Raw genomic sequence first — 23040 nt, 5'->3', positions numbered from 1 at the left:
TTGTTTCAAATAAAAAAAAAAACTGAAAAAGGGAGTCTTCTGTGGCACTCTAAGGTAAATACCTTCGAAACAAAAACAAAAAAAGAGCAATCTAATGGGAAGCAGGTTTTGCAACCTGGAATTTGTTTCTTTCCACTTCTGACAGTTACTTTATGCTTACTAGCAAATTGTATCCTAAGAAAATGTAGACATAATTGTATAAAAAGTAGCAACCTATATCGAAATATTAGCTTAATTAAATTCAAATAAATTTGATAGAGTTTGATCTAAAACATGACTGTAAGAAATCTTACAATTATTATTACACGTGAGCAGTAAAATCTGGAAGACAAAGATGAAAAACACACACACATGAAAAAAGTCATTCAATACATAAAACGGATACAGATATGCGCCTTTGGTGGTCCATCTGTAAAGCGTTGGCACAGACGAAGAAGACATGTTGCAAAACACTTAGATAAACTATATTGCTAATGACTGCAGTGTTTAAAAGCAAGCTAATCGTCGGAACGAACACGACGGTGCGAGAATAAATTGAACGTTTTCAAAGCTAAACTCGGAGTCGGTTGCACCTTCTCTTCCCTCCTCAATGTTGAATGCGCTACAAATTGAGACCCGGACATGATGATCGACTCCGAGCGCCTGGCCATTTAGTGGAAAGTTCTTCGCGGCCCGGGGCACGGCAACGGCTTGGCTTTTTTTTGAGTAAACATGCAATAGACGCATCTTCCACTTTCACAGCCTCTGCATCTGCGGCGCCTCCTCCACTGTCTCTGTTCTGTTGCATCCAGCACCGGCATCTCCCAGCAATGGTACCCGACCACCTCACTCGCCCCACCGCCTCGGCAAGCGAACATTCATTTACGTTTACACACTGTTCACAACAAAGCATGTTGCTAGCTGACCGCGGTCTCATCGTTGCTACGTCAGGCATTTGCTCTCCGCTCGGTTCCTCATTTTTGTGGATGTTGCATCGACACTGCAGTCGGCCGGCATTCCTCCTTGAGTAGAAGGCTGCACACTCCGAGCTGATCGAGCCGGACGTACAGCACGACCAGGTAGATTTCCTTCATGTCCGCCGCTTTATTTGCAGGTATAGTTACCTCAGCGTCAACTATCCTGCTCGGAGTCGGTCGCACCATCTCTTCCGTCCTCAACATCATACGCGCTAGACACACTTCAGGTGAAGAGAACAAATACTCAGATCAAACAGGTGTGGATGTCCAAAATTGTGTTTTTTGTTTTGTTTTTCATTCTAACTGAAGACCAATGTGATGATTTCGCGATTAAAATGAATACTTACGAAACACCCAAGTTCCAGGGTAAGTGCTCACTGCAAATTCACGGCTGCGACATATATTTATTTAAAAGTGCACCAAGGATGCCACCTGCAGGTTTGGCAGCAATACCGAGATTACAATGCTTGTCACCCTCTTAACACAGAAAGGTTGTCCGTTATAAAATACGAAAAGAAAAGAATACCGGAAACAACGCAAGGTACAAATCTGCACAACAGGCTTCCGGATCCAACTTCTTCGCTGTGCTGGAGTTTGTTGCTGTAATAACAGCTTTGCATGGGTTGTGAGGCCAGTAGTAACACTGAACAGGGTGCCTTGGTGACTTCCACCAGTGTTGCGGAGTTGCCACTCCGGAGTTGGAATTATTCCGAAATGATTTCACCCTTCCACGAGCCTGGAATTGAGGGGAAACAGAATGGCGGCAGCAGTGGCATAGCCAGGGGGAGGCTTATGGGGTTTCAACCCCCCCCTTTTCCCGCAATCCAGCCGACCTTATTATATACGCATGCATTTTGACCCCCCTCCCCCTCTACACCTCCCAGTCATGGACAACCCAGGACTTTTCCACTTCCTTTTCGGATTTTGGGTTGAATTAATTTTGAATTCTTGCACCATTGATACTGTATTTTGTACAGCCTAAATAAAGAGAGCCTGAAAAACAAAATACAGCCCAGTACATCAGATACACAGATAAAAACAGATATTAGTATACGCTTCTTTTAGTGAACACATCTAGGGTCTTTGTTGCGTACAGACAGCACTGTGAAGAAGTCCAACATTCTTATGTTAAAATAAGTTTCCTACTAGTGCCAGAATTTTCAAACTTTTTTAAAAGTTGTTTTAAATGTACAATAAACACAATAAATACAAGGTCAATCTGTAAAAACTCCCCAAGATGCGAACCTTTTGTCAAGCAACTGAATTTTAAAGTGACGCCCTTGAAACCCCACTGACGGTCGCTGCTCTGCCAGCAGCAATGAACACAAACTAGACAAAGGGAGCTGAGGCCACATGACGTAAAACACTGTGCCTGAGATGCGCCAAGGACGGCATTGCAGGTAGTTGCACTTGTTTGTCCTTATTTTTTTGTCTAGTCTGTTAATTGACAGCAATCTACGGTGCTTGATAGGGAAACTTTGTGCTGTAGATATGAAAACAACCCTATCATGGCCTCCCTGATTTAAATATGGGAGGCAAGACAACTCAAAACAGATTTGAGAGGAGCTGTGTAGAACAAACTTGTTTGTACACTCAATTGACACAATCTTTCATACTAAAAGGGACGCTTAACCGAAATTTGGAACTCACAAAACAATGGTGAGCGACAAGCGGTACGCTGCAAAACCCCAAAACAACTCGTACAGCGATATCTCTAATGAATGACAGTAGTTTTGGAAAAAAAAAAAAGTGCGCGATTAAACGAAGCCGACGAGGTCGACGAGACATCTTACGCCGTCGGATTCGTCGGCCTAACGCCAAATGTTTTTTTTTTTTTTTATAATACAAAATTGTCTAGTGCAGTTTTTCTTTCTATGATTTTTAAGCAGTCCCGTCTTACTGGCGTACTTCCAGAAGACTGGAAAATTGCCAAGGTAGTCCCCCTGCACAAATCTGGCTATAAACACTGTTTTAGCAATTATAGACCCACTTCCTTGATTAGCTCTCCCCGCAAACTTCTAAAGCATATTATTTATTCCCACACTGGCAACAGAAAGAATAAAACAAACTCGAGAAGAAGGAGTCTCGAGTCTGTTTTAGTCTTTCTGTTGCCAGTCAATGTTACCAGCACGCTCTTCCGTTAATGTTAATTTATTCCCACTTAGCAGCATTTTTCTTTTTCTCCAACTATTTGTTTTCATCCTCACAACATGGCTTTCGTAAATCTCTCTCCTGTGAAAGGAAACTTCTGGTCGTCACTAACTGTTTGTTCTCAGTTCTTGACCATGCGTCTCAGGTTGACTGTATTTTTCGCGACTTATGCAAGGCCTTTGACAAGGATTCTCAGAAGCTGCTGCTCCTGAAACTAATTAAACTCAACCTTGATCCTAATTTACTAACGTGAATTAAGTGTCGTGTAACGAACCGCTCTTAGTTCGTAAATGTATATGATTCTACATTCCTCTAGGAGCCCTGTTAAGTCTGGTGCCCCTCAAGGTTCCGTCTTGCGACCTCTACTGTTTCTCATTTGCATTAACGACTTACCCCTGTGCGTTTCATAAAGCGGTAGTTTACTTGCGGATTATTATGTGCTTTATCGTAAAATTACAAAGGATTTTGACGCCCAACTTCTTCAGAATGACTTGAATACTGTATCTGCTTGGTGTCGGCAATGGCACATGACCCTTAACACTGCCAAATCCAAAACAGTGAGACTTTCCCGTCGTAACAAACCTCCTTCTACTTACTACCTTAGTATCATTCGTCCAATTTTTGCGACTTCTTATAAATACCTCGGTGTGCACATTACTTCCAACCTATCCTGGCAAGCTCACATTAATCACATTCTTTCTAAGGCCAACTCCATGCAAGCGAAACGTTCCTTTAGCCCCTGTCTCACTTAAACCTCCATTGTTCAAATATCTTGTTCACTCGAAATTAGGTAATGCTGCGGCAATCTGGGATCCTAATCAGGTCACACTCACAGCTAACGGTGAGTCACTTCAAACTCGCAGCGCTCGTTTTATGCTTACCAACTATCATCGTACAGCCAGTGTTTCATCGATGAAAGCTAACCTCTCTTTACCTCTTCTTTAATTTCGCCGTAGATGCTCCCGTCTATGTCTTTTTTTGCAAAATATATTATACTAACCATACCCTAAAAGGAACATTCCTCCTCGAATCATCTTACATTTCTTTACGCCTCGACCATTAGTTCAAAGTTGGCATTCCTCATTACCAGACCTCGGACTATAACGATTCCTTTATACCTAAAACATGGTCAGAGTGGAACCACCTGCCAGCATCTATAATATCGATACCATAATTAGATTTGTTTAAAACTGCTGGTAATCATTATTTTTGCGTAAGTGTCCCATACCTGTGTTGAATTACTATGTATGTATTTTTATTGTGTTTAGTTGGCCACTCCCTTCTGCAACGCCCATTGGACTCTCCAAGAATAATATATATAAAAAAACGTTGGTAGAGGTATTGTTTATCCCTAAAAAAGATCACGACGCTTTATATTTTTTGCCTGGTTCGTACTAGTATTATAGAACCAATTTCAAACTTAATAGCTGGACTCTGCCGCTGTGACCTGCTGCAAGCTTACAAATGTTACCACGGTAAGATATACACTTGGTTTATGAAGCCTGCGACCGCTCTCAGTCGCTGGGACAAGCAATAAATTGCTTCATGTCCCCTTGTAACCTTTTTACATGAGCAGAAACATGGCGGCATCCAGGTCCTCGACTTACAATCGTGCCATTTCCAATGCTTCCAGATCACCAACCAAGAAATCAATCTGCTCAGACCAGCACGTGCGTAGTCGTCGTTTCGTAAATTTAGTAATTCAATAGCCATATACAAAAACATTGAAGATGACACCTGCCACATTAATCAGCCGATTCCCAGATATTGATTTTAAATTTCCTCATTTAAAATCCCGCTGGCTTTCATGTCTAAGCGGTGAGGATTCTTCACAAACATTATTTACCTTACCTGGGCCTTACACCTGGATAAAGTTGCCAGACGACTGACTTCGAGAAGGAACTCTTTCACCTGCTTTGGGGTTGCGTCAAGTGGGAAACAAAAAAGGACGTTCGTGGATTAAAAAAAAAATAAAGTCGACTAGCTGAGCTTTTGCTTTGTGGCGGACTGTGTTAACATATCTGAAGCATGGAAAACCGTTTGCCACAATTTCACATAAAACTTTCGGTAACTGGCACCCATGATTTTGAGACCAAAATGGCTCAACTGTCCTTAAGAGAGGCGAAACTTATGTATTGCCTTTGTTGTCATCCCTATTATATGGATCCACGAACATCTATATGATAGGACTGATAACGAAGACAATGAATAAGCTTCGCTTCAGAGTAAGGACACTTGAGCCATTTTGGTGCTCAAGTTCATGGCTGCCTGTTATCGGAAGCGTTATCAGAAATTGTGGCAAACGGTTTTTGGCCCCAAGAAATGTTAACACAGTCCGCGACAAAGCAAAAGCTCAAGTAGTTTTTTTTTTTTTTTTTTCAATCCGGACAATCGCCAGTTGCGTCCGCTCGGCACTAATTACCAAAATGGCGGCGTCCACAAGAGAATCGGGGATTGCAGTGCCTGTACTCTTTGACGAGCTTATCTACTGGCTAGAGGAACAACGACATCAAGCCTCGAAATTGGAATTTCCGTTTTAATACCGAATTTGACGGAATTAACGACGTTGAAATAAATATAATATCTACAGGTACTTCTACTGGTATGGGTAGGCGCATGCAGTGTAGGCAGGATTGAAGATGGTGTTGGCGGGACATACATAATAATAACGTAAATAATTACGGTACCCCATATCCACGCAGCGAGAGAATAAGCGAGTGTTCCATGGGCACGCGTAGTAGCCCTCCGCGTCACATTTCGGCCAGTTTTGTTCGCCCACCAACACTGGGGGTGGGAATACCTTGGGCTCTGACGAAGGTTTCGTTTCCATTACAGTTTGTGATGTTGTAGGTTCTGTCTGGACCTCCACCGTCGTAGAGGGTTGAGAAACTTCGGTCGGTGTCTGGAATTCAGTTGTTGTGACAGCTTGTGACCGTGTAGGTTCTATCTTGACTTGAGTTGTCGTAGTGGGTTCTGACTCCTTGGGCTCTGTCTGTGCTGCAGTTGTCGTAGTTGGTTCGAAAGTTTTGGGCTCTGTCTGGGCTTCGGCTGTTGTAGTGGGTTCGGACTCTCTGGGCTCTGTCTGGGCATCAGTTGTCGTAGTTGGTTCGAAAGTTTTGGGCTCTGTCTGGGCTTCAGCTGTCGTAGTTGGTTCGGAAGTTTTGGGCTCTGTCTGGGCTTCGGCTGTTGTAGTGGGTTCGGACTCTCTGGACTCTGTCTGGGCGTCAGTTGTCGTAGTTGGTTCGAAAGTTTTGGGCTCTGTCTGGGCTTCAGTTGTCGTAGTTGGTTCGGAAGTTTTGGGCTCTGTCTGGGCTTCGGTTGTCGTAGTTGGTTCGGAAGTTTTGGGCTCTGTCTGGGCTTCGGTTGTTGTAGTGGGTTCGGACTCTCTGGGCTCTGTCTGGGCGTCAGTTGTCGTAGTTGGTTTGGAAGTTTTGGCCTCTGTCTGGGCGTCAGTTGTCGTAGTTGGTTCGGAAGTTTTGGGCTCTGTCTGGGCTTCGGTTGTTGTAGTGGGTTCGGACTCTCTGGGCTCTGTCTGGGCGTCAGTTGTCGTAGTTGGTTCGGAAGTTTTGGGCTCTGTCTGGGCTTCGGTTGTTGTAGTGGGTTCGGACTCTCTGGGCTCTGTCTGGGCGTCAGTTGTCGTAGGTGGTTCGAAAGTTTTGGGCTCTGTCTGGGCTTCAGTTGTCGTAGTTGGTTCGGAAGTTTTGGGCTCTGTCTGGGCTTCGGTTGTTGTAGTGGGTTCGGGCTCTCTGGGCTCTGTCCGGACTTCAGTTGTCGTAGTGGGTTCTGACTCTTTCGGCTCTGTCTGGGCTTCAGTTGTCGTAGTCGGCTCGGAAGTTTTAGGCTCTGTCTGGATTTCAGCTGTCGTTGATGACGGAGTTTCTTGCGATGTTTGCGGGGCTTCGCTGAACGTAGAAGACTCTTGCGTGACAGGCGGGGCCACCGACGTCGTAGGATGTGCAATCGGTGTGTTCATGGCCGTTTGAATAGCAGTCTGAAGTGGATTTCTTCCCTTTCTGCAAGCTCCCCTGAAGTCGTCTGTTTCCATGGACCAAATCATGATTCCAGCCAATCCTTTAAGCATGGCAAACTCGACCTGCGGAACCGGAGTTACAGAGGAAGGTTATTCGGGTTTGATTTGGATGCTCAGCGAAAGCGTAAAGCAGCAGCCCCAATTCTCGTGCATAATCTCACACAAAAGACACGGTGCTTGCCGCAGACACGGTGAGAAAACTATCTTCGTATACACGCCTTAAGCATGCTCGGAGCTCGTTTCCTTCATACATTTGGATGCTTCGAACTTCTCTGCAGGCTGGATGAATGGACAGAGGCTTAACGATTGTACCCTTTATATCGGGCGGTAGCTTGCGCCACCTAGCCCAGAAATTAAGAACCAAAAGGCGGTTCGATATGACCAGTGTGGTCAGACCGTCGTACAAAGAAGAAACACGCCTCAGACGGTAAGACTCTCTTTTTTATTATGTATATGCAGTGTAGCTGTGAATTTACTTTATTTACATACCACATTTTGTATTACACATCTATTTTTAAGAATCTGAACTGGTGTTTTATATAACACTATTAAAGGGGTCATGGAACGAAAACAAAACTAACAATCCGAAACAACTATACCGCTGGAATATATTACATATTATTATTGTATATTGATCTTTTAATTTTTTTTAACCATTGTGTTATCTTTAAAGGGATGCTGAACCGAAATCTGGATTCCCTAAAACACGCGACAAAAGCGTGCAACGGGATGCTACAAACACTAAAACATCACTCATACAGCGATATCTCAAACGGATGACCGTATTTTTCAAAAAAGAGGCGCGTTTGGCAGGAATGTTAACGTCATGTTTCTCCGAGAAGGAGAGGGAACGGCCTCGCATCTTTTCCGCCTCGCGGCCTTGAGGGAGCGAAGCGAAAAGAGGAGAAAACTAGGTATCTTGACGGTTACGCGCCTCGTCGGCCTGGTTCAATCCCGACTTCTTTTTCCAAAAATACGGCCGTCCGTTTGAGATATCGCCTTACTAGTAGTGTTGTAGGGATTATAGCGTCCCGCCTACATCTCCAGTAGTTTTTTTTTTAAATCCAAAATTCGGTTCACCATCTTTTTAACATTTAATTTGATTTTTTTTTTCTAGTTTCTTAGATCCAGAAGTTCAACAAAGCCGGCCTGTTCGGGTGTGATGGTGATGTCATCTGCCATAGCATCTAAAATAAGAAAACGCTCAACTCGTTCAATTATACCTCAGCGAAGTTACCGTCTACTTGCTCAAGGATGATGCACCTCGTTTGTACAAACAAGAATCGCGATGTAGGAGCAAATGCCAAAGATACGAGGTCGGCCTTCTAGTATTGCTTGTGGTATTTTAGAAAATGTTCACGTGGTTTTACGGACATAATGCGGTGGGGAAAGCACGCTTTACTAGGAGCTGGTGTGGCCAAAGTCCCGTTAGGGCTGCTTGGTCCCCATATGCAAACTATGAACAACGATGAAATACTTTTCTTACAATTAACTCTCATAATCGTGATCCTTGGTGCGTACTCTAGGAGTTTTTAATTTTGAAATAATCTAACTGGTTTATTTACGCGCCATGACCACTTTCATTGAAGGGTGCCTCAGTTAGATGCGGATGAAGCGTAGAAAAGAATTTCCTCTGGAAAGAAACACAGGTTTTCTTTCGCATTCTTCCTCACTATCTTCCTTAACAACAGAATGCAGATGTTTCTCTCACTGGCAGACTATCCTATGCGGAGCGGAAGTTCGTCTGCTTCTTTTACAGGGGTTGTGGTGACGTCAGAACGCCGACCACTGATTGATTCTGATCGAAGGATAGTGGCTATACCTCAAGGTGGCTTGCTTTAAGGTCTACCCACTATCCTTCATTGAGAGCCAATCAGAGCGCGGCGTCTTTCTGACGTCAGCGCCACTCCTGCGCAAGAAGCAGACGACTATTTTGTTACATTCTATGAACAATATAACTCCCGCCGCAATCGTGCGCAGCATAGGCTTAGCCACATGCGGCGCCATTAAGATTCAAATCCGGATCCAATCCAGCAACCAGTTTTCGAAGATAACCCGTGACGTAACTGAAGCCCACGAAGGTTTCTGCATGTATTGTTGCTCCCCATGTGTTCGCTGGTGCGGGTAACGACTACTGACGTCACGACCTATTTTTTTCGGTGACGAAGCAAAAATGGACTTTACCTAATTTTATTTTTTCGTTCGTGATGATTTCGAGAAGGCTGTTTTAGTGGCATTTTGAACTCGCGCGAAATTTCCCGATGTGTCAAAACAAGTATACAGCCGACGTTATAGCACGCTCGAAAAACTGTCGCTCAAACTATTAAACACACAAACAAGAAAACACTCACGCAGCGCTCATTAACAACTCTGTATTGCGTGAAAAACTTCCTCTGCTTCTACTTCTACTTCAATTTATGTAGGACAAACTGGGCGGAGTCTTAATGACCGCCTTCGTGAACATAACAACATCGTCAACGCCAACTTTGGCCACTTAATATTTCTTCAGAATCGTGGTTGATCGGCGCATTTCAACAGCAGCACCGTGTTAGGCAAAAGTGTCAACCAAGTAACATGGGAAAGGATCGAAGCCGGGAACATTATACGACTGGAGGACAAATGTGCTAGTACGCCGTCTATATTATTGTCACAAAACAACACTAAATATTTAGCCGCAAGTTTGTCTAGGCGGTAGAAGGACATTTTTGCCTTTTTATTTTTCTTTCTTTTTTTTTTTGTTCTACTTGAAAATCGTCTTAGGTTGAAGTAGAAGTAGAAGAAGTTTATCACGCAATACAGAGTTGTTAATATTAATTGGGATTGTGTGGATTTCTATACAACGTACTCGGTCCGCCATTTTCAAAGTTGCGACGAGTCACTCGCTGTAGATGAGCAATTTAGCCAGTGCAGTACAACCGCTAGCCTGGGGTCTTTAACGTGCACCACGCAGTAGTGATACACGACCGCACGCTACGATGCTCATCCAGATCGAAACGGGCAGAGGTGGGGATCGAACCACAGAGTTGTTAGTGAGCCCTCTGTGAGTGTTTTGTTCTTTGTGTGCTTAACAGCTTGAGCGACAGTTTTTCGAGTGCACTGTAACGTCGACCAACATGAACAACCAACTCGCCCAATCTAAAGTTTTAACAACTATGCGACACGCAGTTTAAGTTGAATGTCTTTTGGTGGGACATTAGAGTTGAAGGTGCCCTGAGCAGGTCTTTGAGATCCCTCAAATTTAGCGATAACTCACTCTTCTGGCTCTAAGCATCCTACAAATACCTAAATCATGACGATGGGAGGCCAATTTCCATATTAAAACAGCATACAAAGATCGCAACACGAGGTCGTCTCCAGCGAGGGGGGAACATGTTCCGAAACCAGGACCACTCTCAACTAATAGCAAGCGAAGGATCCTCACACCTCCGACTGGTGGAACCGCGGAGTGATATCTCGAATGTGCGTGGCTCGTTGCCCATACAGCGCGGACTACCCAACATTCCACCCAGCGAGCGCGCGCTCGAGAGCTGACCACATGACACATCACTCCCGGGGAAGAAACAAACAAACAAAAAAAAAAACAACATTGTGCGTTGTTTTTTAGACGACTATTACAGTATTATGTTCTGTGTACGCGAAAGCATTTTTCGACCACTCTTGTTCGCTTCTATTATCTACAAAAGCATTCACATTTTGTAATAACAGCGTTTGCAATCTCACCGAAATGTCGCGTTTTCATTGGTCACATGTCGTCCCTGGCTGCCGGAGATGATGACCTCGGTCATCATCTCCAGTGGAGCTGTTAAAGGGGTCATGAAACGATTTCTCTACTTCTTCCTCCATAGCTTGAATCCTCAACTCAAATTCGAATTGTGAAATCACGTCGTCCTGACATTCTTCGGCACTGGTGCGATGACTCCTAGCTTCCACCGTGCTTTTTATGCACACCATAGAACTTGTCATTCCCCAGTGACGATAAGTTCCGTCAGGGCACTCATTGGCCACGAACGCGAATCCAAATATTCGTCGACGAATTGATTATTGACGAGCGCATACGTCGGAGTGACGCGATTCTCGTGTCTGATGCGTGAGCTGGGCTCGGCTGACGTCAGGTTGGCACCGCTGACGCACTTTGGGAACCGCGGATGTATCATAGTGAAAAGGCGGAGAGCGTTCGAAGGAAAGAAGGTACAAAATAGTCCGCTATCATCTCAAATGTTCATACCGAAAAGCTGGCTTCTAACTTTCTACCCTCTTTCTTTTGGCCAACTAAACGATATGTGATTAGTAAAGTCCCAACTTAAAATCATTCATCTAAACCCAAAATTCGTTTTATGGCCCCTTTAAAGGGGCTGTGCAACGACATTGTGTAGGATTATTTCCCTACTTTACACCAGCTTCCTGGCATTAGTGGGACCCAAGAATACTCGAACGCATCACCACTGACCAAGAAGCGTCTTCGTCGCGGCGGAATTCAAAGGATGAAAGCGGAGCTTTTCTTTCAGTCTCTCCTTCCAAAAGCCGCCTTTTGCTCCTTCGCGAAGTTTGATGACGGAGCTGTGGGGACAATGACAACAGTACGATCCCCGGGAATGCGTCATCGAGCTTTGCGGTGATGATATTCAAATGCTGCTCACACAGTGGACGCGAAGACTGCGTACGCATTCGATCTGGGTCGTGACAATCGATGCCTCGACATTCATTCGGGCAGGGGCGGATTTAGAGGGGGGGGGGGGGGGGGGGGCGGATGTCCTGACACCCCTCTTGATTTCTGCATGTGTAAAATTTAGGGCGTGAAACGAGGGAGAGGGGGAGGGGGTCCCTAAACATATGATACGCTGACCAACACCTGACCACCCCCTTCAGGAAATTCCTCCATCCGCCCTTGTATTCGGGTACAGTGTTATTCGGGTAGTGGCCCGTGTCCAATCGCTGCAACGACGACAATAGCCGAGCCATAATAATGTCTAAAACTCATCGCGTGTCCTATGCTTTACCGACCCCAGCGTGTGGCTATGTTCAACATTGGCGGCATATAATCGGCTCCAGATCATGTGGCCGCTTGTTCTGGCTGCGAGTTGAGGGGGTGAACGGTGCTCGTTTTTCTTTAATTTTTTTCTGGAACTTCTATTGGCGTGGGGTGAAAAACGAACGCGTGTTTCATAGATAATTAACGTCAGGGATCAGTTTTAAGGGGTATTTGCGCAAGAACAAAAATTGTTGCATCGCTCCTTTAAGGGCTAGTCTCCCCGGGATCGTGCCCCCGCAAAGAAATGAAGACACCGATCTCTGGACACCTACCGCCATCTATGAGCGACGGCGGGAAGCCACGTATCTGGTTGCCGCCGTCGCTCATAGATGGCGGCAGCCTTTCCACTCTGGCTTGCCGACTGGCGGCCGGCCATTACGTTCCATTGTACAGCTCCGCTGGTCTTCCTTCACCAGAGTGGAAAGGCTGAAAGTTTTGATTGTTCTTTTAATAGGGAAATCGACCGCGCGTCGTTATGATTTATAAATTTCTTGGGTGCTTAGAGGCCGCAGAGAGTGTTATCGCCGAATTTAGGCGATCTGGGAAACCTGCTCAGGGCACCTTTAATATAAAATTATGGTATTTAAAACGTATATTAAGAGCATTCCAGGCCATGCTGACCAAATTTAATTTATATCGGTATAACGCATCAAATTAAACTAAACAGTTAATGAACGGACTGCGTCACCCTGCGCAAAAGCAAACGACGAAAAAAATAGGCGCGTGACGTGTGTGTTTTCCAGAGTTGTTTGTACAGAACGCAACTTTGGCTTCATACCTCCGGAATATGAGTATATTGATTACTACTTACATTGTAAAAACGAAGGGAGAAATTAGGCGGCATGTTGATCCCCTACACAATTAAATTAAATTTAAAAGAAAAACGAAAAAAAAAAACATTGAAATTTTTGTTTGCGTATCTTTGCGGACATTAGAAGTTGGAACGCCCAATTTGATTTCTTTTTCTATATTTATTTACAGTCTTAACAAGCTAAATTATCTCTAAATTTTTCACAAAGCAACAACAAAAAAAAAGTTCGAATCTTAACTTTGTTTATGCATCGAACTTGGCGCCGAAGTGGCCACAACGACGTCACAAAATCTGGAGTGTCAGGCTGTCTGGTGCCACTAAAGAAGCTACGCTTCAGAGTAACGACACTTGGACATATTATGGCTTAAAATCATGGCTGACAGTTATCTGAAGCTTTGTCTGAAATCACAGGGAGCGCTTTTCCGTCCTACACAAATTTTAAACAGTTCGCGACAGAGAAAAGCAATATTACATGAGCTTCCTAACACCGAATCTAATGCTGAGGAAGTCGCACTTTTGAATCATGACGATCGGCAGTTGCGTCTGCTCTGCACAAGCCCCAAAATGGCGGCACCCACAGCAATGTCGGGAAACGGAGTGCCGATACCCTAAGCGCAGCTCATTTAGTGGCTCTAAGGCTGTCGGATCACGCCATCCTGGCAGCCGATGCTAAAAGTTCCGGCCATGAGGGCCAAGAGTATGAGCGAACGCGGGTGTCGCTGTTGTCGCGAAGTCCCGATTTCTGGCTGCTGAAACTTATGTGGACTGTCGAACTGGAGTGCGATCTCCAGCAGAGCAGGCGTCTGCTACGCATTCCGACGCGGCTGTCATGCCGCCAGGATTGCGGCCGGCGACGGTATAACTGCAGTATAACGCTTCTATGACGTCATCGAGCGGAAATATAATTTAGAACGGGGCTTAGGCTAGGTGGCGCAAGCTACCGCCCGTTACAAAGAATACAGCCTTTAACATTCATCCATCTATGCACCCAGTCGTAAACACACCAGTCGGAGACTCGTTCCAGGCATCATATATATATATATAGTACAGGGACAAGAGAGTCGTCCTGGTGCAGAGGAGTCTGGGTTAGTCCCGGTGATCTCCTTGAACTCACCTTTGCAGTAAGGCTTTCCGCGTCGTCGTAGCCGATCCAGAAGTTGTCCTTGACAGCCACCGGTGCGTTCACGTCGGGGTCTCGTGTCACCGTCCACCCTCCTTCGTTCAAGTACCGGCAAATCTGAAAACCAACGGGCACATTATTTTTTTTTTTGTCAGCGTTAATCACGATGCAAGAGGAACATTTAGGAGGGTCCAAATTATGTTCGGTGCGCCTGTCGCTTCTTTTGAACGCGGATAGATGGCGCACGATTCAGCCCGATTCAGAGCTTCCAAAAAAAACTCCTTGTTGTTTGAGGTCAGGACGGATGTTTTACGAGCTAGGGTGCAAAGACAATATCAGGACGTAGGTACGGTGTGCGGGGCATGTAGAAAGTAAGAAAAGACGGTTGAACACCTACTACTTTACTGTAAACGGCTTCACCCTGCAGTTGTTTAAGGCGATGCTGATTTAGTGGCAGCGACGAAAAAATAGACGGCGGGAAATTGGAGATCACCAAGCACAGTCTATCGGACTGGTTGCGTAAGCAGAAGGAAGAATGAAGTCTCGTGACCAATGGTTATTGAAGTCAACCATTTCGTCGTTTACCCTGAGACTGGGGGGTTTTTTGAAGAGCAGAAGAAACAGAAAAAACAGACAGGTCTCAAACTCAGCTGTTTCTTCTGCTCTTCAAAAAACCCCCCAGTCTCAGGGTAAACGACGAAATGGTTGACTTCCACCAGCTAGCCTGTACTTTGACTCTTTTCTGGTTATTGAAGGCTTGTGCTTAGCAGAGATTTGATATTCCTTTTGACTTTCTCTATTTGTTAGCAATTTAATCAGATTTTAAACAATTTGAATTAGAAGCTTTGGCCAGGTTGCACAAGCCGCCAACCGATTTAAAGGGTTCGTCTGTATTATTTCATTCATCCATCCATATATCCGCTTCTTCCCCATTATTTCACCAAGAGATCCTTGTTCAGAGGTCTGCTCCCCTTCATGTCATCACCGAACCGTTCGCCGTTCTCGAACATGGACCTTTTCTACCTCTTCTATTTCCCTGTGGGCCTCTTGGTCGGAGCGCCCTCTATGTCGGCATGAAACGAGCAAGTCCTGTTTCGAGGCTAGATGCGAACACAATCTGTCCGCGCTCCCTTCTCGACGATAGCTTGCTTTGTGGCGTTAACAAAATATCCAACTATCTACTCAAAAAAAGAAAAAAGAAAAAAAAGAGGTGCTTACACGATTGAGGGTTATCGTTTGCTATCACCTATGATCAACGTTCCCTGTTATTCAGCATCCTCCCCTTTTATTTCCTTTGTGTAGAAATATAATTAATTTTCGATCATTTAAGATATCTGGCTTAACTATAGCAATAATCTAACAGTCGGACAAATAGCTAACTATCCGACTGTCAGTAACCCTAACATTGTCAAAAATGTGTGTTTTAATTTCATTTTCGTGCGTTATTTTTTTGTTACACTGAAAACGTTTGTACTGTTTCTTTAGTATTGTGGTGCACCACTTGAAAGGCGTAAACCTGTCGGTGGGCAACTCTAATGCAAATTAAATAGATAAATTTTATGGTTATAAATATTCAAGAGGAACTGATATATATATATATATATATATATATATATATATATATATATATATATATATATATATCACCTAGCCATATCTGTGAGTTCTTCATGCTTAACTAGAGGTGACATTAATATCATTGAACTAGTTAATGATTCAGCTATTCCCTCAATCAATGCCCGACTCCATCAATCAAACGATGAATTGTGCTAATGTAATTGACCTTTGAAAGAAGTCACGAGCGTGAATATTCCAGTGAGAAGGCACGTTGGCTACAACAGCGGCTCACTGGTGAAAAGCGAGGTTTCTCTCGACACGCGACGAGACGTTGTTGTGTGTGTTTTTGAGGCCACGTGTGCACTGTCTTTCGGAACTTTGTTCATTATCGTCACCCTCGCTTTGCGACCTCCAGTTTTGTTGAGGCTAAAATTGTGATTATGTTGTGTGTTTGTTTAGACAGCGGGAATCAAGTCAATCCCAATGGGCGCCATGGTATCTAGGCCGTAGATGAGAAAGTTAGCGAGTGCAGTACTACAGCCAGCATGGGGTCCTCATCGTGCATCACGCAGTAGTAATTCACGACCGCACGTCAGTACAATGCTCTTTTTCAGGATTCGATTACCTCATTGTATCCGAGGTTACCGTCGGTTCGGCTGCAGGGTCCCATGGGACCAGGGCCGACCGAGGGTGCCAGGAAGCCCGCGTTCTTTGGATCTTTTAACAGGAAAGTTCGGCCGTACAGCGGCACCCCCAGAAGCAGCTTGCTCGGGGGAGCCCCCCGGGTAATCCAGTGATTGACAGCGTACTCCTGCAAGTCGGACGCGTAAACATGAGCCTTTGGAGCTTCGGAGTTTCATTAAAAAAAAAACAAAAAAAAAACGAATGTTTAGCAAAGAGTGTTTCAGGAACCAAACCGCGGTCGCTGTATAAACATAAATTCAGTAAGGAGTGTTCCAGGAACCAAATCGCGGGTTTTGCATAAGCATGAATTTTCAGTAAGGAAGATTCAATGAACCAAATCGCGAGTGCTACTTAAGCATAAATATATAGTATCGAGCGGTCCAGGAATTAAATCGCAGGTGCTACATAAGTATGAATCTTCAGGAAACAGTATTCCAGTAATCAAACCGCGGGGTTAATTCCTGGAATAATTATAAATAATATTATATTTAAGGAATATGTATACAAGTATGACTTAAGCGACAAGCTTGTTTCAGGAACGAAACCGCGAGAACTACCTAACCATAAATCTCCAAGAAAGAGTGTTCTAGAAGCCAAACCTCGTGTGCTACGTAAGCATGAATATTCAGCAAGAAGTGTTCCAGGAACCAGATCGCAAGCGCTACGTAAGCATGCATCTTCAGTAAGGAGTATTCTAGAAACTAAACCGCGGGTGCCACGTAATCACGAGTTTTCAGCAAGCATTGTTTCAGGAACCATACCGCGAGTGCTCCGTAAGCATGCATTTTCAACAAGGATTGTTCTAGGAACAAAACCGCGGGTTCTGCGCAAGCATGAATTTTTAGCAAGCAGTGTTTTAAGAGCCAAGCCGTGGCTGCTACATAAGTGTGAATCTCCAGCAAGAAATGTTCTATGAACCAAACCGTCACGCGGTTCAAGCGACTGTCTACCACGTGAAACTAGAGGGAAAACTTTTCCGCATTATAAAATACGGTGCAGAACACGAGAAAACTAATCACGGCGAACACTAGAAGGGTCTCAGCAAATGGCGAAGCTCAGGATACGCTTAAAGGGGTACTCCGCCGATTTCTTCATGGTCCCCGATTTGCTTGAAGTTTTGCTAAATTCGTGAAACAACATCGCCAAAATAGTATCCCAAATATTAGGTCAAAATAGTTTTTTTTCACGAAGTTATTGAATTTACAATTTTGGTCCTCACCGTGTTTTTCAAACTGAAAGTCTCTACTGGCAACAATGAAAAAGTGACGTCACTGGAAGTGCAGGGGTTCACTCTTTGGACTGTAGAATTTGTTCCCAACTGATTCGAAGCAGTTTCATGGTGTCAAATGAATGCTTTGGAAGCTCGCTCCAGTCCCCGCGCTCCAGCACGGAACAAATGATTGGCATATTCTATTTTTTAGACTGCTCGCCCGACTGGCAAGCTGAACTTCCACTGACGTCACGGCCCTGAAAAGGGCGGGTATATTTGAATGTCTGTTTTTGCATCATTTTCATTTGCCGATTTCGCAGGAACTATTATGAATTCCGCGATACTAAATAGCATACCAGAAAGGGTAAAGGCCTGGGAGTCAGAAAATATAGTTAGTTAAGGTAGCTCAAAAATCGCCGGAGTACACCTTTAAAGGGCTACTCCACCGATTTTTTCATTGTCTCCGATTTGCTTGAAATTTTGCTAAACTAACCAACAAACATCGCGAAAATAGTATCCCAAATATTAGGTCAAAATATTGTTTTTTCGCGAAGTTATTGAATTTACAGTTTTGGTCCTCACCGTGTTTTTCAAGATCGAAGTCTCTACTGGCAACAATGAAAAAGTGACGTCAGTGGAAGGCAGGGGTTCACTCTTTGGGCTGTAGATTTTGTTTTAAACTGATTCGAAGCAGTTTCATGGTGTCAAAAGAATGGTTAAGAAGCTCGCTGCAGTACCCGCGCTCCAGCACGAAACAAATGATTGGCATATTCTATTTTTTGGCTGCTTGCTGGACTGACAAGCCTGCCTGCCACTGACGTCAGGGCCCTGAAAAGCGCGCGTATATTTGAATGTTGGTTTTTGCATCATTTTCATTTGCCGATTTCGCAATAACTATTATGAATTTCGCGATTCTAAATAGCATACCGGAGAGAGTAAAGGCCGGGGAGTCAGAAAATATAGTTAGTTGAGGTAGCTCAAAAAATCGGTGGAGTACCCCTTTAAACCAAAAAATGTTGTGTGTGCATGAACAATGGGCGTGACGTTTCACATGCTGAAAGCGCCTGCGCAGTGCGCCCATTGCCTTTTGCGGGTCTAATTTCCTTACGACCTTCGTCATTCTCTGGGAGCCCTCTATTGTTCACCATGGATCGTTGTCTCGTGTTCTGCACGAAGCGAAATCACAGCTTTTTTTTTTTTAGAACGTGGATGGACGAGGCCTGTCTTGTCTCGACAGGCCTTGCCCAAATATGATGCATTGATTGAGTTTTAAAGCTAACTGCACATTCGAACTGGCCCTGTTTGTTCAAAATAGGCGAAGGGGGACTCGGAAAGTCTAGATATTTTTATTGGTCGATAATCGACGGGCAATGAAATATCCTGAAAAGTTGACAAAGCATCGTTAATGTTTCCTTAGCTGCTGCGCCATATTATTCGAGTCTGCCATTATTAGACGCACGCATCCTCATCACGTACTGGACACGAGAGCCACGTCAGCGCTCAACTTTTAATCAAACCTGCTTGTGAAAAAAAAAAGAGAAAAAAAAAAAAAAACGATAGCTGCGGCTGCGTTTGGCGCGAATCTGGATCCAGTCACGCGCTTCATGGCCGAGAAATGGTGACCCCTAACATTGCATGCTCGTTCGGGTTTTGAAAACAAAGAGGGTCAGTTGAGCGAAGCGAACTGGGCAGCAAAGTGATGTTGATTCGATGAACCCGGCGCCGCGCAACACGGAAAACTTAGCTCGGCAACGAGTGCAACAACGCATAAATGTGCTCGCTTTCGAGGTGTGTGTTAAGTCTCCGAACAAACGCTCCTTTTTCGGATTAAGTTCGTCCGCAGCTCAGGGCTACGATCGGAATGACCCAACCAACCGGCACCAAAAATGCAGGGTCACGGTGGCAGTCGTCTTTTTTGCGTTGAACGCCCCCGTCTACACCGATCACGTGCAATGAATGCGCCTTCATGCTGTTTTTTTTATTTATTTAATTATTCCGTGATCGGTGATAATAAACACACAAAGAAGACGGCCACCATGACGATGCAATTTTGGCGCTGCTTGGTTAGTTCCGCCTCGGATAGTAGCCCTAGCTGCGGTTGGAATTGATGTGAGGTGGAGTACATAGTGTCCCTGTTAAATCGTTTTTTTTTTAAACCCAGGATTATATTGGTACGAATATAATTTTTTTGGGAATATGCATCACACGGATATCAGAATCATTTAAAACACAAAACGTAAAAATGCTGGTTTTTTTTTTTTTTTTTTTTTTGCGGGTGACATTTGGTTAATTTGGCCTCCGGGAAATTTGCGTGTATCCGCCAGCTCGACAAAACGGAATACTTGCCACGTTCCAGGTGGTTTCGATTTTGCTGGCATTTTGCCTGGCCCTGAGGGGAGCATTGTGGCCTGTCTTGTTGTCCCAGGCACCGAAGAAGTCGTAGCCCATGACGCTCATAAAGTCCAGATATCTGTTCGCGTTTGGAAGAGAGACCAGATCGAGAGGTGCGCCTTCTTTTTGCGAGTCACTCTTCCTCACAACAGGAGTGGGGTCATACTTCGGCTATAGGCAAGACAAGTCCCTCAACGGGGTTACAACGAAAGTAGACTAGGAACACGTAGCCGTTTACAGCCTAAGGGTGTATGTACGTATATCACGCTTGACGTATCTAAGAAACATATAACCCCAAAGCATTGATCTTTATCAGCGCGTTACACTTATCATGCCGTAAAATAGCTGCACGTGTCTTAAGTGACTTGTAGTGCTCTCACTATCAACAGTCGCCTTATTATCATCATGTCATAAAACTATTTAATGTAATTTTTCCTCTTTATAAAATTCCGACATGTAGTATATGGTCGACTAAAAAAAAACACCTTTGTTTTGTCATTTTTAAGTAATAATTATGTTACCTAAGGCAATTGCAATAATTTTAATCAATATAACGACACTCTCCTGTTTTCAATTCCAACAAAGGCACGGGCAGAAGATGTGGCCCTGTAGTAACAGGGGCTATTCACTGGCGGTTATAGTGTGTGCGCCACTGCTGAGCGCGTAATAATAACGAGCTTCCGCAGTTTTTTTCTTTTTTTACGTGTGTATATAATACGTTTCTGAGATTGTCGATCTTAGCAGCCTATTAATGCGAGCTCGTTCTGAGCATGCGCTCGAAATCGAATCGTCAAATATGGAGTCCAGTATATACTCCCTATTGGTGACAGGCGGGACCAAAAGCGTCGCTGTGGTCGGCCTTCTGCGATTAGCCAAATGATCACTATGACGCCTTGAGTAGTACTGACAAAGCCTGGAAGATTGCCACGAGAAGCCGCAGCCGAAATAAAAAAAAGGGGAGCGACAGACAACGGATGAGAGGACGGCCACGTGACTGACGCCCCGCTGCGGCGAGACGCCGAAACAGACTTCTCTTGAGCGAACAAGTTTGTTTCGTGTCCTCGCCGCTGAAAAACCTGTGCGCTGACGTCCAAGTTTCCCGAGATGTTCCTCTTTGATGCTCTGTGCTACCAGATCTACGCGTTCCAAATATCATCGAACTTACAGGCTTTGTGAGAATATAGAAGTTTATGGTACAACTTTTTGTGGCATTTCAGAAGCGAGGAGGAGGGCGCGTGCGCAGCTGTAGTCGGCGCTAAAGCACGCGCTCCCGTACTTTAAAATGCATAGCCATAGCAAGGGGTCCCCGAGTATTGTTGAGCTGCTTGGATACTGAGTTGGCCATATAATTAAGAAGGGGATTCATTCGCTACATCAAAAACGTGTAAAAGTAACCCAGATTTTTAAGCCGCCTAACACGATTTAACTGCTATTTTGAATCATTCGTTTAAACCGTTACAGAATATATAATTTGATATCTTTTTGTCGGTCAGCGGACAACATGACGCATGCTGCAGTTGAGGCCGAAGCTATACTTCGCTTTATAAATTGTACTATACACATGTGCTGCTATCGAAGCGTCTTTGTTCGGTCATTCGAGGAGAACATTCCCGCGCGCTCTTGCTTTCCTGTCTTCTGCAAAGCCGCAATAAACTCTCGAGGTGAAGGTATCTTGCATGTTTTTGTTAAAATGCTTGAGAATTTTTTGGGTGTGGTGCGCGCCGTCGTATTCATGTAATTGACATTTGAAACAAAATGTATTTCAGTATCACATTGTTTCTTTTTGTTCTCACGAACGTCCAGCGTCTTGGTATGGCTTATATACTCTACAATTGTTGCAAATTAAAAATGCATTGCTAGCGATTATTTGTTTTGCTGGGTAAGCACGGATTAATTTCAGGCTTTTGAAGGCGACAAGAGTCAAGGCAACTGCACAATCGTGTTTCAGTGCTGGCATAAAACTTGACGGTTTACTTTGGATACTTATGAAAGAAGACTTAATTATGGTGACGGTTAGGGATTTCGTAACGCAGTAGCCATAGCCTCCTCTATACCCCGAAATCCTGACAGTTCGACGACGGAGCTACAGAGTACCCTGAACAGATTTGTAGCGCGAGGATCTTGTAGCACCAAAGGCATCAAATAGCCATTTCTCGGGGAATCTGGACGTTAGCGCACAACTTTTGCAGCGGCGAGGACCAGAAACACACTTGTTCGCTTGGGAAAAGAGTGTGTCGGCCTCTTGCCGCAGCGGGGCGCCAGTCACGTGGCTCTCCTCTCATCCGTTGTCTGCCGCTCTACCTTTTCCATTTCGGCGGCCGCTTCTCGTGGCGATATGCCAGGCTTTTTCAGTATATAAGATGCTATGACAGTAGCAACAAGACAGAGAAGAAAAATGGAGCTACCTTTAACTGTATTTTAGTTTGCTGATAATTGTTCGAGAAAGTGTTTTAAAATGCGTCTTTGGCACATAGGAAGGAAAATAGGGGCACGCGAAGCAAAAGTCAACATTGAGAACCCATGAATAATGCACGATGACGAGGCAGCCAGACTTGCGCCCCCATTGCTTGAGGTCGGGGTGGAAAAACCCCACCAGGTGCGCAAGGAGCAGGCCGACTTGCACGCCGTATAGACCCCTCTCAAAGGTCTATGAAGCAACACTCACGGAAGCCATATTTTGGGCATTGCTTCCTTCGCAAAAGCGCGTTTTCAGATCGGAGTTCACGCCAAGCGTTGTAGCAGTATTCGCGTTCAATTCGCCCCTTTTGTTGCTTGGCAACGCATTCAGTGACGCCATTTATTGTGTAGCCCCGGCACACACTTCCGGTTAACCTAAATTTCCAAATTTTGTTTACTCATAATTTTTTTGTCATTAGATTTAATTAAGTCTGACAGTGCTATCAGTGGCCATTTACAGAAGATAGCGTGTATGGTTGATTTCGCAAATACTGCGAAACCCTCGGCCTAATTCACAATTGGAAGTGTTTGGGGTGCTATTTGCACGCTGGCGCCACCATATGTTTCAGATCACGCGAGCAAAAGCGAATACGCGCTCAATATGTGTGCCTCAAAAATAGCGGCATTGAAGCTTCTTCTGGAAG

At 44.6% G+C, this 23040-nt stretch overlaps 2 protein-coding genes across 3 annotated transcripts in view; both read right to left on the bottom strand.

Annotated features, from left to right (window-relative positions):
• LOC120847765 (chitinase-3-like protein 1) overlaps positions 1-5213 on the bottom strand; it is a 42100-nt gene extending 36887 nt beyond the window's left edge. Inside the window, exon 1 of the mRNA XM_042289155.1 lies at positions 4959-5213. The gene's annotated coding sequence lies outside the window, so the exon portion shown is untranslated. The remainder of the gene's footprint in view (positions 1-4958) is intronic.
• Positions 5214-5629: 416 nt separating this feature from the next.
• LOC8051405 (endochitinase) overlaps positions 5630-23040 on the bottom strand; it is a 33852-nt gene continuing 16441 nt past the window's right edge. For both annotated transcript variants that reach the window (XM_040219642.3, XM_042288849.1), the window contains 4 exons: positions 19895-20018; positions 16280-16465; positions 14092-14214; positions 5630-7200 (listed from right to left, as the gene is read on the bottom strand). In XM_040219642.3, the coding sequence (XP_040075576.3) occupies positions 5704-7200; positions 14092-14214; positions 16280-16465; positions 19895-20018 (1930 nt within the window). In that variant the 3' untranslated portion in view covers positions 5630-5703. The remainder of the gene's footprint in view (positions 7201-14091; positions 14215-16279; positions 16466-19894; positions 20019-23040) is intronic.

This window comes from Ixodes scapularis, unplaced genomic scaffold (assembly GCF_016920785.2).
Source record: "Ixodes scapularis isolate PalLabHiFi unplaced genomic scaffold, ASM1692078v2 PGA_scaffold11__112_contigs__length_91849675, whole genome shotgun sequence".
Lineage (NCBI taxonomy): Eukaryota > Metazoa > Arthropoda > Arachnida > Ixodida > Ixodidae > Ixodes > Ixodes scapularis.
This window is presented reverse-complemented; position numbering and strand designations above follow the sequence as displayed.